The sequence below is a fragment of the Nesoenas mayeri genome, assembly GCF_963082525.1.
Source record: "Nesoenas mayeri genome assembly, chromosome: Z".
NCBI classification, from domain to species: Eukaryota; Metazoa; Chordata; class Aves; order Columbiformes; family Columbidae; genus Nesoenas; species Nesoenas mayeri.
In genome coordinates this window covers 65345811-65362060 of record NC_137542.1, presented here as the reverse complement: position 1 = coordinate 65362060, position 16250 = coordinate 65345811, and the positions used below count along the sequence as shown (strand labels likewise).

Below are 16250 nucleotides of genomic sequence, written 5' to 3'. Positions count from 1 at the left end.
TCTCCAACAGGTCCATGTCTTTCCTGTACTGAGGACTCCAGAGCTGGACACAGGACTCCAGGTGGGGTCTCATCGGGGCTGAGTAGAGGGGCAGAATCACCTCCCTCCACCTGCTGGCTGGGCTCCTTTTGATGCAGCCCAGGATACAATTTGCTTTCTGGGAAGTGAGTGCACTTTGCTGGCTCATGTCCAGTCTTTCCCACAAGGCTGCTCTCAAACCCTTCATCCTCCAGCCTGTATGGATGCCAGAAGTTGCCCCAAGCCATGTGCAGGACCTTGCACTTGGCCGTGTTGAACCTCATGAGGTTCACTTGGGCCTACTTTTCAGGCTTATCCAGGTTCCTCTGGATGGCATCCTGTCCCTCAGGTGTGTCAACTGCACCACTCAGCTCAGTGTCATCTTCAAATCTGATGAGGGTGCACTCAATCCCACTATCTATGTCATTGATAAAGATATTTAATAGTACTGGTCCCAATACAGCCTGCTGAGGGACATCACTTGTCACTGGTGTCCATCCAGACATTGAGCCATTGACCACTACCCTCTGGATGTGACCATCCAGCCAATTCCTCACCCACCAAACATTTCACCCATCAAATCCATATACACAGTTCCCAGGTAAAAACCACAAAGAACTTCATGTGCCCTCTAAAATAAGGCTACAGATACTTCAAACATACCAATTCAAATAATAAAATCTTAGCAGCCTATGTAATTCACCAAAATGAATTTGTGGAGTTGCCTGAGGGATCTGCATTTAATGCTCAGAGTCCTCAGGTGGGTTCACTCAATACTGACAAGATGACTGAGAAAAACGTTGCTCCTACTCATGTCTCTGACTAGTGAGAACAGGTGTGCAGTGCCTCAGGGTGGTTACAATTTCAATTTTCATTTTTCAACCTTTTTTTGTAATTGTTCGGGAATATATACATATATATTTCCTATGATCTGAAATTAGCACAGTAAAACATTTTTCTACTGTGAAGAAAAAATTACTTTTCTACTACCTTTCTGGGTAGGCTAAAATATGCCAGACATATCGCAGTAGAATCTCAGCACAATCTGACATGCTCAACCATGTATTAAAGCATACATTATTACTGCCTGGATTTAAAAATCAGACACACATTACCTACTGCTGCTCTGTACAACTAACCAATGGCCCTAATTCTGCAAACATTGGAGTGGGATTTTCACACATAATCAGCTTCTATACACTTACTCAATCAAAATTGAATTGAATTAACAGCCCATAAAAACCTGTGTATTTCTCTTGAGGAAGCCATAAAATACTAATCTCTTGGCAAAACCTACAGTTCTGTTAAAACATTTTTAACATAACAAATTTTTATTACAGAATGCATTTTAAAAAAAGTCTCTGACATATTAAATAAACATTTATGTAGAAAAAATTTCTCTGTACATGGCTATCACAGAAGAACACCAAAGGATTGAGCAAAGAGTAAATCTTCAGGAACAACTTCTTTATAGACAGTGGCAATCACTCTACCAGTCTCTGCTCTCAGTTGTTTGATCTTGTGCCTTTCCCAGTTTCTGCTCCTCAACAGCAGAGCTGGGCACACATGGAAAAGTGGATCAGGAAACCAAGCTGGTTGAAAAGTGATCTGGCAGGCCAGCTCTCCGGGCTGGTCTGCCCCGTAGCAGAGGACACTGCTGGGCTAGCAGACTGTATTTGGCAGCTCTGGGGCATAAAATCAAGTTGGTTGCAACAACAGAACAAATAACAATCACCCAGTGCCTTAATTTTGTCTATTGGTAAGTGCAGAGTGACAGCAGTGATGTAAGCTGACAATACAGATGTTAGAACACAAATTACATTTTGTGATACTTTAAACTTTATAATCTGTTATATTTAATCTGTTTATAATCTGTTATATAATCAGTGCAACTTGCTAAAATATATCAGGAGAAAGAATTTTGTGGGATTTAGGGATACTTGCCTTTAACTTTCATGTGGCCAGTCCCTCTTTAAAGAGATCTGGGATTAAATCACTTGTGGCTGGATTTTGCAACCCTTGGGAGGAATATTGCCTTCATATTGCATAGCCAACTGCTGTCAGAGAATTCAAAACACTATGCAGTAGAAATGGGGGTAACAGGAAAGGGGGATAAAAGGAATAAGCCCTGCCTGTGCTGCAGCTTGATGCCCTGGCTAACCTGGCAGCACTATCACTGAAAATGGGTGTTCAACCTTTCCTATAGATGGAAAAGGGGATTCCCTCCCTGCGCCCTGCAGCCACAATGAGAAGCAGGCTGGGGAGCTGAGCTGAATAAAAACTGTCTGCCAGGAGAGCACAACGGTGCCCCTTGGCCAGCGACATCTCTTGCTTTAGGTCCATGTGAGAATACTGCCTCAGTTTTGGCCACTGATGAAGGTGAAATGGGATTAGATGCAGCTGAGTGTAACACAGGGTGAATAGCAAGGATCCACACTGATTATTTAATGAATTTACCTTCTGTTTGACTAAAAGTGCAGCAATCTCTGAAGTAACCACACTAACTATAGTGGTAATATCATCTTTGAAACGATCAGAGAACCGACTTCTTCGTGGGTTGTCTTGCTTCTCTATATTGTGAACATACTGAGCCATACTCTTTATCTGCAAAGCATAAAAAAAATATTAAAAAAATGTTCAAACTGGAGGCAAAACTACTGCTTTAAGTTAGTGCATGTGAGTAAGATTCCCTACAGTTTTTTCCTGGAATGTAATCACTCTCATCTTTTCAGAGTTGCTGTCTGTAACAAATCCTAAATGTACTGGCCATGACAACAAAGAGCCAAAGACTCAAACACAGACACTGATTCCTACTCATGTTCACACAGTTGGCTACTCTCAGCATCTCAAACCAGAATCAGCCTCCCCAGTCCCTTGCATCTGCAGCTCTGAAATGCTGCTGTTTGCAACTTTTGCCCTTCATGATGACAGACAGGGAGTCACACTTCTGGAATTAATTCTTATTTCTTGACCTGCTGTTGGGTTGCATATATGCTGCCAGTGGAAATCAGTACATTTTTTTCCACCAACATGCATCACTGCAAGGCTCTGTGAAACTGTGAGGCTGGCGAGTCTTGTCAGTGATCCCATGCTGTTAACAAAGTGGAAAAGAGAGTAACAGGTATTCACAGAAAACGAAAGGATTCAGTGTGTATTTCAGCATTCTGTGATCTGTGGACCACTGTGCAATGTAGTTCATGCAGGACTTTGCCATCACAGGCTGTCAGTGGGGAATGGGGTTGAATATGGAGAATTCTTTAGTTGTACTTCCACTATTTTGGACCTCTCCTTTTCTCACTGAAATAACTGAAGAAATCACCACCTAGCTAAATCTGTTTCTGGAGTACCTGCTACATTTCATCATTAACTTCTTATAAAACTCCACTGTCAAATCTTACCAGGAGCTCAAAGAAGAACCAGGCGTACTTGAAGACAGCTTCTCTCACCATACCCGTGCTGACCACCATCTGCAGCGCCAGCTCCTCATGGAAATGCTAGATAATAAACAGAGAGTGTTGGGAAATGGCTTTTCAATAAACTCATCTTTCATTTTCAACATCCCCCATCTTCCATATGGGAAACTCTCCCATAATTGAGAATCAGCAGCTGAGTGGGGATGTATGGACATCCCTGCAGGATGAAAAGGCAGATTTGACCAAAAAAGACATACAAAGAATGTTGGTGGGAAACAGACATTGGGACCCATTTTTCTGTGGATCCAGAACCCGGGATAACTAAACTGGGAAACGCGTTTGTTCCATCGCCAGGCCACTGGCTATATGCATGATAGGGAGCAGTCACATTCCCTGCTCCCTCTTATGCATTTCCATTTAGCACATCCATGTTTTTTCAAAGAAGGCAGAAGAGTGTCTCTGTGGTGGGGGAGAAGGACAGTAACAGCCACAGAAGTTTGTACAGAGGTTTGTAATTTGAGACCATACTCTTCGCCACAAGATCTGACCATAAGACACCCAAGCCCAATGATCTAAACTTTTAGGAACCTCAAATCTGGACTAAAAATTTATTGCAATGTCTATTTTCTATTCCTGATACAAACAATAAAGCTAATGAGATTCCTACACATATTTACATTGAATAGGACACATTAATCCATCCAATATTATAAACTCTATGCTTTCTGGCAGAAATCAAACCTATAAACAGGAGTAACAAAGGAGAGTTTCTTGACTGTAACTCAGACTCTGAACTGGTCATTGCAGAGCTTTTCCCCAGCTTTTTTATCCAAAACCACTGCTGCTGATCAATGCCAAACAGAAGATACAGCTCTGGAAGAAGTATTTATGTGATGTATCTTCTGTCTTGTTCAAAAGCTATTTGGGAATACATACTCAATATAGGAAGAAATTCCTTGGTTCTAAAAGCTATCAAACTGGGAGAAGAAAAATATTCTTTACAGACGAATGAGATGGCAAACATTTCTGAATGCAGTTTACTGTAACATGTAAAGGCAGGTATTCAAGACCAGACAGTAGTGGAAAAAGAGAGAAGCCTTAACACCTTGAAAAATAGAGCAAAGGGAGGATCCAGGCAGGCTGTTACTTGTCTAAATATGTCCTGGAAAAATAATCTGAGGACTCTGTAGAAAAAGCAGAAAAGTTTGGGTAATATTTACCCACTAATTCAAAATTCCATCACAAACTGGTCATTCAATAAAACCTCCCCTCTCCCTCTCCTGGCCTCTCCCTACCTCTCCCTCTCCTCTCTCCTCATTTAGAAGCACTAATTACCAGCACTGCCTCAGGAGGCTCCGGGCTCTGTTAACATGTGCCCTCAAGCTTATCGGTAGGCTACCTTTTTATTAGAAGGTCTTGAGTTTGCACAAACGCTTGGCATGTCATTTGTTCCTTCAACGTAGAAAGACATCCGACTGGAGCTGTGATCCATAGGCTGGAGGGTGTAGACAGAAGAATGAAATAAAATAATAAAAAATAAAAGTAGGTTAATACATAACTAGAGATGATTAACAAAGTAGAAATCAGCAGTGGTGGGGGTTTTTTTTGTGGGTTTTTTTTTTGTGTTTTTTTTGGAAGGTATTCACAGATGTTCATCTGAACAGCTCTTCTCTTTCCTTCTCCGCATCCCCCTTCCCAACGGAGGTGAATGACCACTTGAACAAAGTCAGGTAGAGCAGCTGCACCAGCGCGCAAATGACAACACTGCCATCATACGCCAAATTTCAGCACTGCAGCTATATTTCGGAAGCGCTACATTTCACCGTTACAAGGGTAACCGTCCTTTTAAGTTTATCTGCCGGCCCTACATCTGAAATTAACTGGCATCTGGGAGTCCGACTTCCATTAAAAGTAATGACAATTTAAAGGGTAGGGAAATTGCAGTAGTTGTAATACCAAATATTTTAATTTTGTAATAATTTGGGGATAAAAAGCCTTGAGCTCTGTTTTTTAAGGACACAGTACATTAGAGTAAAATTAATAAAGCTATTAAGTTCAAATCTACATTATTAAAAACTGGTATGGATGAACACATATGCCTATATAAACAAATCAAACAGATTGGCAAAGCCTGTCGGTTTTACTAGTTCCCATGCAATTTGGTGAAAATAAGCACCCGTTGACTTTAACGGGAGAGGTACATGGTTATCCAATGCAGAAAAGGCTTAAAAATGTTTCTGAAAATCACCTGCTTGAGAAGCAGTATTTTACATACACAAGTCTCAAAGAAAAGGGAAGCAGGATATAGTTCAGAGCTCAGCAGAGATGCTGCTGCAGGGCTCAGGCAGGGCTGCAGGAGCAGGCTCCTTGCACAGGGGAAAAGTCCTACTTTTGTCAGAGGCCCAGCTTCCTGCTGGATGGAGAACTCTAGATTTTGGGTTCCCCAGAGAGCTAAGCACAGCCATCCTTATAAAGCTCATCGTCCTTTCTACCCTGCAAGTTAGTGGCATATGTAGTTGTGGATGAGAAAGACAGAGGAAGTTTAGTGTTTTACTCTGTGGTTGAATTAACTATTTGGAAAGACCCAGTTCCAAAATATGCAATGGCATCTGTACTGTAGCTTGTACAAAATCAAGGGGCTACTGTCAGGACTTTCTCACCCTTTTCAAAAAGTGAAACTTTTCCCAGCGTAATCAATAGCAGTCTTTCCAACAGTGACTCTGTGCAACGTGGACCAGCCCATGTAACCACATGTGAACAGAATGCAAACATCACGAAGAAGAGGAGAGTGAGTCACCTCAAAAAAGCAATTCCCCTGTGGAATGTCTAAGTCTCAGACAAGAGACAAAGTTCTTACTTCTTGCTCTCTTCACTGACAAGAGACATCAGAATTAAGCAATGGGATTTAACGTACCTCTGCCAAACCAGATAAGCAGCAAATGCTTCTGGTGACACTTTACAAGAAGCAAAGTGCATTTACAAGAAGCAAATCCAACCCTCAAAGAATATCTGTATTATTAGGTTTTGAGCCATACAATTCTCCAGATACTTGACTTTGTTCTCCTACCTTGGATGACATGATGTTTTTGACCTCCTCATCAGTAGCAGTTTGTGTAACAGTGATGTCAGGATTGCTGCAGCTTATCACTCGGCTCTGCAGGAGTTTACTCCCAACAGACACTGCAGAAGTGCGTCCAAATGTGTAATAACGAGACTCTGTCGAAATGGCACTGCTGGCTGCACCTGCCCATAGAGAGATATTTGAATGAAGACTAACGGATATATATATATATTAGACAAACATGAGAGTCAAGCCAGCTTTGCTCAGTGCTGTTATAGCATCAGCATTTTGAATAGCATAAAGCTCCTGAAAATCTCACCACCAACTGCTTCATTAACAAATTACATGGGCGTTGGACGACAAGGTGCAGATGTTTTCCAAGTCAACAGCTCACAAGGTGATTGCACAAGCAGTAACAAAAGATTAACAGGGCTACCTGAGCAGCTGCACTATTACAATAGCTCTTTCTTCTTTCCATCAGCTCTTTTTAATTAGCTTTAGATTAAGACAAGATTCACAGGCCTAAACACAAAATATAATACCACCTTCAACACATAACCTTTACCTTCACTTTCAAAGTATGCAAGGAAGGAGGGAGAACAGCCAGCAGAAATTTCACTAAATGACTACCTAGTTTTCAGCTTCCCCATGGACAGAGAAGTTGTGTTTATCATTTCATAGGCCTGTTCCCTAAGTCCTCCTCCTAGAGGCACCATGTTGAATAACATGTATCCAGAAAAAACAACAGCAACAACAACAACCTTTTGAAACCCTTACTTTGAAACACTGACTTTACCTGGTTTGACTACTTCTCTTTGGGGGTCTGGCAGACGAAATACATAGTAGACATAAGATGCCAGAAGGCAGTTCCTCCCATGCAGGTCTTTGCTCAGGTCTTTGCTGTTGTGGAGACTATTCACTATTGCAACCACAGATTCAAAGGCAAACTGTGAGAAGTTGGCTGTGAAACAAAGGCAAGAATTAGTCTCAGCACTGAAAGGTGTAGTATAATTAGGTGAGGACACTCTTTGTACCAACAACAACTAATCCTACACGCTTTAATTCAGTCCTTAACAAATTCAGAGCTCTAGACAGCAATTGCTATACCTGGCCAGACCTACACAGGCCAAGGTCTACATAGGCCAATAACCACCCTTCAGTAGACCCAGTGACTCTCAACCCAGTTACTGCTACTCCATCACTTGGTGCTACATAAAAGCAGACCATAACTGTTAAATACCATTTCTAGCAGCTTTTTTTGCATTTCCTATAAACTAGATACTTGAGGAACACTAAAACTCATTATCCTCCAGCTGACAGACAAATACAAGCCAACAGACTTTTCTATCAATATTATAGTGGATGACAATACTGATTACCAAAATGAAATAGGAAATAAACTACACTGTCTCCAAGTATGCCTTCCCTCCAGAGTTAACATATGTGATGGGCAACTGGCAGCCTCAGTAACAGGAAAATCTGTGTGCATTACTATGCCTCCTCTGGTTTTGTGCTCACCCAATCCTTTCTAAAGATATTTGGGTAGAGGATCTGATGCAGGCAGCAATGATTTTGTTGGTGTTTTCCTGGCAAAACCACTGAATTCCAAAGTTAAAAGCCCACTTCCTGAACTATATTTCCAGGTATGTAAACTACTATAATTTAATGTACTTACTAACTGGAGTTTGAGAGTCTTATACATAGGGGCAAAAGGAGAGAAGGCAGGAACTTGGTTAAACCTGATTAAATTGTGCAGTGAAACTATGTCTTGAGAAGTACAACTCTTTTTGAAGTAGACTACCCCAAATACTAAATCTGAGCCTGGATATTTGGCAATTGTTTCCTCCAGATCTTTAGCTCGCTTGCAGTGCACCGCCAAGGACCTGCACCAGTAAATACCTGTCTGGCCAGCTATGACCATGGGCTGTACAGCCAGCTGGAAAAGTTTATCTAGTACCAAATGTAAAAACAAGACAAGAGGTTCAAGGCGTGAAGAATTCAAACAGATAATGCTGAGTTTCAATTCATGTTCCAATGCAGCTTCTGTAATCTTCTGGTCCATTAGGCGAATAGGGAATGTCACCTGACTTTCCAGACAATGGCACAGAGTGAAGAACTTCTCTAGGTGATTGTCCTGCAAATACAGTGCACTCACAGTTAACAAAGTTGACATAGTTCAGGCTGCTGCTAGCTAAGCAAAGCCTGATTGTCCCACTTGTTGGGATGAGAGAAAATATTTTCACCCTTCTGGCTTGCAGTGGTGGCAAGCGCTACAGATTGATTTGTAAAGCTGCTATCACAGCCTCTTATTTGCTCCTTTTCATCTGACTCAAATTCAGACTCTAGTTAGATCAGATTAAAATCAGGAAAGGTAAAGACCTCACTAAAGTGATTGCTTAATTTCATGAAAACACTGTTACCTGTCTTGAATTCTGTCCCATCATAGGTCTATAATCCCACTGATACCCCCACCTAAATTCCATACAACTTATGACTTATGAGCATGCCCTACTTGTATTTAAAAAGCATGCTGCAAAGCATGGTTCAGACACAGGGCTTCTAGTTGTTAGGACATAGCTACTAGTGTTAACTAGAATGGGATGGTAAGTATGAGACACGGTAAAGCACTAGAAACAAAATAAAGCTGCTTTGCCTCAAAGCAGATTCCCGGTAAGATGGGCAAAGCTCCAATTTCCTAACACATTTAAACAACCAGAATAGTAGATTTCTCATCCAGCACTAGGTTTGTGTCCCCACACATGACACTGATGGCTGAGCTGCCTAAAGCATTTTGGCAGTATAACCTGTCCCTGCAGGCGAGGGGGTGCTATGTCTCTTCAGATATGGACATGTTGTCTGAACTAGCCTTGTAGAATAGTAGATGCAGCCTGCATAAACTGGCACTGCACCCTGTCAGTGTCCCTCAAACACAACCTAAGCAGACCCTTGCTGAGCTGAGAAGACACCAAGCTCCCTATTGCTTGATATGACTTGATGCTGAGAGTGCTTATTTGCTCGATTGTACCAACGGATTTCATTTCACCGAAGGATTTCATTCACTGAGTTTATTAAGTTATTTCCGTAGCTGTTACTTGCTTCTAAACCCGTGTGGGCTTGGGCATCTCCATTTCATAAACCTCCTAAGTTGGACTGGACATCTGAATTCTCTTTGAAATGAAACTACAGCTGTGTTTTGCTTCTGATGCATTACCTGAGTGTGCACAGATGAAACAGCTTGCACTTCAACATTAAAAACACCCTTGTGTCCTTCAACCCACTTAACAGGTGGTGTCTGAGATGGAACTTTCTGTGGTGAAAAAGAAATATAGGAATCATCATCTTCATTTTAATGATCAAACAGAAAGTCTGTTTACACAGAGGTCTGTAGGGTATTCATGCTATTCACTTCATTTTAGATATCTGATTTCAGTGCCATACAGATGACTACAGCCAGGCATCTTCTTGTTCTCATAGACTAGATTCAGAGAAGTGGATGCATTGAACAGGGAGATGTGGAGCACGTCAGCTAGATGCCTAGCACAAACAGTGCAAATACACATCTTCCGATGGGACATTCTAAAGGCTAGAAGTTCCCAGTTAAAGCACTGCTAAAGGCACTCCATGGTGATGTGGTGCAGTTTTAACCCTTTGGACAGTTTCCTACTTGCCATATTTACCCAGAGGGCACAGTTTTCTGCTCCAGCAGCAGCACTTGATTTCTCCTCCCCTCCCACACAGCCACAAAAAAAATAGCAAATCATCCTATGGAAGAAAGTAAATTATTGACTTGATACTCTTTAAACAAACGTTATCACTGGTTAGACAATTTACAAGGATTTGCTTGGATAACTAACTTTATAAAACACAATATAACAATATGAAATAATAACACCAGTGACAATAATAAGAGCCTTCACCTTTTAAAGTACAAAAAGGACGCACTGCCTACAAGCTACATTAGGAACATGTTATATTTCCATAATTTTCTTTGTTACCTCAGGAGAGTGAATTGAATAGTGGAAAGGCAGCTTATCCAATGCAACGGGAAGGCAATAATGTCCAGTTTGAAGACGATCATTTAATAGAATCGGCAGCCACTGAAATAAATGAAGAGAAAACACAGCAATATTCATGACTACATATGAGTAGGGCTATTTATCTTATTTGTTACATACAGCCAACAAAATAACAAATGAGATTTTGAGCCAAGCACCTCTGCTCCAACCAATTCAACAGTAATTTCTTAGCATTTTAAATTCACTGATAGCTACTGTAGAAAAATGTACAAGACTGCTTTACAAACCACCCTTTCTGAAGAAAACAAACACAGAGCTTTCAATGCATGACATATGGTTTTCTTATGAATCCTACCAGAAGCATTAGTAGAGTCCATATTTTTGCTTAAAAAAGCACGTATCTTGCGTATCTGATCCTCAGCTTTGAAGCAGATCAACAGAGTTACAGTTTTGCTAAGGACAAGTCGAACATCTTGGTTGTAGTCACCATGAAGATTAAGGCCAGAATGACTCATCATAACTCTGTATTGATATTTAGAACACATTTTTTCTGCTATTGAAATCTGAAAGAGGCTGTGTATTTGAGTATCACAGGGCAGAATCATTTTGCATTTAGGTGAAAAGAAGACTGAAAATTAAGTCCTCATCTATGTCAGGTCTTGGGAACATAAAAGATATTCCATATAGAACCTAACTGAAAATATTACATGACTTGTTACCTCATGTAAGAACATTTTAGATAACAGTAAATAATTGTAATTGCATGTGTCTCAGGTTATTTTTGCAATAGATAGAATCTAACAGAATTAGGTGATATGCTATAAAGCATTCATCTCGCAAATATTTAGGTTCACACTTAGTGTCAGTTGCTTCAGGTGAATTAATTAACTTCAAAGACACTTAACAATGTAAAATTATAGGACAAGGATGTAACATAGCACAAGTTGCATCTGGTTTCTGTGCATTAAGACCTTCTACTGTTTTTGGTGTATTACCATAACCAGAAAGAGAACATAAGGCAAAATTCTTTACAAGAGTCTACTTGCATGGGATGTAGATGCACATATATACACATAGACATACTTATATATCAAATGGAACTTACTGTATACCCAAGGAGGGTTTCCACAGATGCTCCTTGCTTTGGCTGGCAGCTGATGTGATAGAATGTGAACAACAGATGGTGTTTCTCTGTGAGTTTTGCTGGCAGCTTGATTTTCACTTCTTCATAAAAGTCAGGGGACCTGTTATAAAAAAATGCCAAGCACATTTCCAGTGTAAGTATGAGACTGAGCAGAAAGCAAATTTGTTGGTGGGCTCTTAGATGCTATGGTTATAAGAACTGTATAAATCCTCAGAGCAAAGTTAAATGAAATAAATATATATACAGCTATATTTATTTCATTTATTTATTTATTATATTTTAAATTTTTATTTATATTTATTTATATATATTTAAACTATCTACAGCTTTGAATCAGGAAGGACATAGATGGTATCAGCTGGGATCTTTCAGCTTTCACCCATCTCTATACTTTCAAAACCGTTCAATCTCAATTTCACGTTTCAGCATATTTATTGTGGAAATCCTAAATTCCAAGTTCACATTCATGAGAATGAGAATGTCTCTTCAGCTCTTTTGGATCTGTTAATTCATAGAAGCGAGTGATGTTACAAAATTGTGCTGCTGCTTCCTGTTCCTGCTACTTAATCTTCAGATTAGGAATATTCTCAACTAACCTCTGCAAAGCCCCAAACTAGAAAAACACTTACAATGGTTATTTATGCAGATGCAGGTAGCAGTGCAGATTAGATATGATAAAATCACATAAAATGTAAATGTTTAAAATGGATAATTACCAGCATTCCTTGAAGAACTATGCAGGCTAAGAACTATGTAAAGAGGTCATGATTAATACTTCTTAAGTCATACAAATAGTAACAATACTCACTTATTATGATATGTGATAGCTGTGTATATTTCTTGCACAAATTCTGGACCTGAAGATTTCCCAAAAATTACCTATAATAAGAGGAAAAGAAAGTAACAGCAGTCAGGTCTAAAGCACTTAATTGTCATAATCTTGTATAAATTCTAAGACAGTATGTGAAAGGCTGAAAACAGCTCTTCAATTTTATTTGAGCATGTTGACACAAATGACTTATTACCAGACATATTCCCCACACATCATTCAGGGAAAATCACCAGGAAAAAGGAGCAGAGGTCATTTCCAGAACCACTGACTACCTCACATCACATTCTCCAGTCATGTACTAAAAAGTTAGGAATTGGAGGAATGAAGTTATGATAAGCCTCTTACACATTGTCATGTTGCCTTTAATTAAATGCAAAAATGTTAATATCTTTTTAGAAGCTTGTTTTTTCAGTTGTAGCTTGCACATTTAGGGTGAGATCCATCTCATTTTTACGTTAGAGGTCCAAAGTTCCTTTACAATGAATAGAGAGAAATAGGCATTTCTCGTGCTTGATTTGCTTCCCTCATTTCAGACAGCTTCATAAGGTCCCGGCATCCAGTAACTTTAAAGAGAGCCCTGGAAGATGAGCTTAGACAAGGATATCTGCACAGCACAAGTCCATATGCATTGAGACGAAGCTCTCTCACAGTGGAGAGAGATGCCAGATGAGCTGTTTCTGTCCTAAGCATTTGTCAAAACCTAACTGTAATATGGGCAGAGTTTAAGGAAACCAACAACGCAGTATTGAGTAAAAGACAGTGTTGCATGTGCATGGTACAGCTCCAGCTCTGGAAAAAACGTGGCCTGGGAAAACACTGTGCTGATACTCTGATTTCAATTTCAAAGCTCATGTGGAATATGCCCACAAAGTTTGCACTGTGCAGTGTCAGCATACTGATGAAGGCTGGTCAGGTGCCAGTCCTTGCTCCAACATTTTGTTGGATTAAAGTTCCTCAAATTAATATTTCTTCTCTTTTTTTGCCCCTCTAGCACACAAAATTACAAAAAAAAAAAAAAAATTGCAATATAATTCTAAAATAGCTAATTAACACTGTCTGAAAACTTGCCAAAAAATCAGGCTGAAGCAGGTGTCTGGGAAAGAACATTTAAAACTAAACATCTGAAGCCTGGTAAAACTGGAGACAGGATCTTGCAATGAAGAAAGTTTAATAACTTTCTGAGATGCCTGCTCTGCTAGTAGTGCACACACGTGCCCTAATACGCTGTTTTAAACATGGGAAACTCTACCTCCATTGGATGATTGTGCACCATGTTTGGATTCAGCCAATGAAGACCCCAACTTCTAACTTCCAGTATCACCTGAGTAAATACCTGACTATTTGTGTTCACACAGTGAATGTGGAGGAGTTACACTGGAAGATACACTACATCATTCTTAAAAGGCCTCTGAAGTTCTGTGAATATTATCATTAGTTTCCAACGCAGCATTGATTTAATGCAATGTTCCTCTTCTGAAAATAAGGTAGGAAGACTTAGATAAGAGGGAGTAATACGCCTCTGTTCCACTTGAGTGACAAGTCTTCCCTGCTTTGGGTAAGGACTAGAGCCCTGCTTTCTGATGAGAATGACAAGCTTCACAAGCTCTCTGAAGTCAGACTTCCAAAGGCCTCACCAGTAACTGTGGTGATGGGAAGTAAACCATGAGTTATTTCTTCAGAGGTTCTGCAGAAATACATATAAGCAAAAGCCTCCTAAGAAACCTCAGCACTTATTACCGGCATTGCACAGGATGGGTCTTCACCACACATAAACTGGATCTTGATGGTAATGTTTCTTGCAGAACCTGGTCGGTTAGCAAAATTCAGCCTCTGAGGGTAAACATAGAGGAGATTTCTGGAAGAGAGAAAAGGAAGAATAAAATGGGTAAATGTCAAGCATTTTAATTTCAAAATTAAGTACACAAAACAGCATTTTGCTGACTCCTCTCCCTGTCCTTCAATTCCACCTAGATAATCAAAGTTTGGCCAGAACTCCATTTGAAAAATTGACAAGGAAAAGGTAAAAGTTCTTGCTGTGACATATAGAACATCCTGTGTTTAAGGCTTCTCATACAGTAGGCTATGTCTTTGAAAAGGCGATATTATTTTTTTTTAATATGTAATTCCCAGTCACAAATTAATGAACATCTTTGCTTGATGTAATGAAAAGCAAGAATTTCTCAAGAAAGCAACTCCCTTCTCAGCTGTGAAGAATCAGATTTTGGAAGAAGTAAGGAATCATGCATAGGTGATAAAAAAGTAAACCAGCAAATAAAACCAGCAGCTGAAGTTCAAACATTCTTAGATTATAGCAACAAAATGACATATATTTCTAGATAATGCAAATCAAAAAGCGGTATGAATGAAACCGAGCAAATAAAAACAAGAAATTTTGAACTTTAATTCTAGAAACTGATATTTTCATAATTAATATAGCATACTTTGCTGTTTACTAGCTTCTGTACATGGACAGATCACTAAACTTAAAATGCACTTTTAATTTCTGTGGTGAATTTGGCAGCACAGATGGTCTTCCAAGTTCAAAACCTAACAATTCTGGTAGAAGAGTCAAGACAGTAATAGAAAGCTTTTTCTCCAGCGAAGTCTATGGCAAGTCTGAGATTTTAGCTAGACCTGGATTATATGCATCATGATTGTCTACTTAATATCTCATTTCCCAATCTGGTATAGGATTCTCACTCTTTTGTGAGTGTAAGGAATAAGACTGATGTTGGTGGAAGTATGCCGTCTTCCAATGAGAAACAATGAGAACTACTAATGGGCTTTCACTCTCTCTTTTTGTCAGAAGGTACACACAAAATCACCCTATTCTTACCACATATAACTCCTTAGTACCATTGTCAGCTGAAAATGTAGGGCAGCTTTGGAGCATGTTGCCATTAAGTCATTAAATCTTCCATTTGTTGCATTCCAAGGCCTGGAAAACTGCGGCTGATTCTCCTTGTTGCCACGTGTCACAACGTGACAATACTCTTCAATTACATAGTCCAAGCTACTTTGCTAACCAACACACACTACCTGGGACGTGGCATGCCCTGGCGAGGAAACTAGCTTGTAACTTGCCTTTCTCTTTGTTCAGAGTTGTACGCCTGCCTACCACACTAATGCACTTTCTTCCTTGCCTGAAATGCAATTTCTGCTCTGCCAAATTCTCTCCAAGATGATATTAGGAAAAGCTAAGTGAAAGAGAGAAATATATTGGTAACCTCCACTGAATTATGCTTGGGGGACTGACATATTAAATGAAGGATATTATCAATATTACATCTGCCAGAGGTGAAGAAATACATGTAGGGGAGCCTGCATAATCCAGTCATTGCTTCATTAATCTGCAGCCCAGCAGAAGATGTCACAAATCCATATAATGTCCCTGAGCACTAGATTTTACATTTAGATGTGACTTGAGATGAAAGATATGTAAAATCACAAACAGAGAGCTCTCTGCTGACTGCACAACCAAAGGAAGCATTATTCTATCAAGTTCAGTACTGAAGAGCTAAGGCTTGTGCCATTTATGCTCAAGTAGTTTTGGGGATCTTGCTTACATGTGTATTAAACCCATCAGCACTGAGGAAGAACAGAGGCAAATACTGATTCTGGATATCCTGCAGAGACAGAAGTGATGACTGATTTTTTAAAGCAGGAAGGTGGAGGAATGGTCAAAAGAGGTTCTTTCACACAGGCATGCATTGTAGACCCATTGCTGACCACTGTGGAAGTGCTACTGTCTGCTAGCATCTGCACC

General features: G+C 39.9%; 1 protein-coding gene across 1 annotated transcript in view; it reads right to left on the bottom strand.

Annotated features, from left to right (window-relative positions):
* The window catches only part of DOCK8 (dedicator of cytokinesis 8), a 73138-nt gene that overhangs the window by 30572 nt on the left and 26316 nt on the right, over nucleotides 1-16250 (bottom strand). The window contains exons 14-24 of the mRNA XM_080362900.1: nucleotides 14222-14339; nucleotides 12461-12531; nucleotides 11614-11752; nucleotides 10488-10589; nucleotides 9704-9799; nucleotides 8392-8626; nucleotides 7289-7453; nucleotides 6499-6674; nucleotides 4831-4926; nucleotides 3417-3512; nucleotides 2476-2622 (exon numbers count right to left, since the gene is read on the bottom strand). Coding sequence (XP_080219026.1) covers nucleotides 2476-2622; nucleotides 3417-3512; nucleotides 4831-4926; nucleotides 6499-6674; nucleotides 7289-7453; nucleotides 8392-8626; nucleotides 9704-9799; nucleotides 10488-10589; nucleotides 11614-11752; nucleotides 12461-12531; nucleotides 14222-14339 — 1441 coding nt within the window. The remainder of the gene's footprint in view (nucleotides 1-2475; nucleotides 2623-3416; nucleotides 3513-4830; nucleotides 4927-6498; nucleotides 6675-7288; nucleotides 7454-8391; nucleotides 8627-9703; nucleotides 9800-10487; nucleotides 10590-11613; nucleotides 11753-12460; nucleotides 12532-14221; nucleotides 14340-16250) is intronic.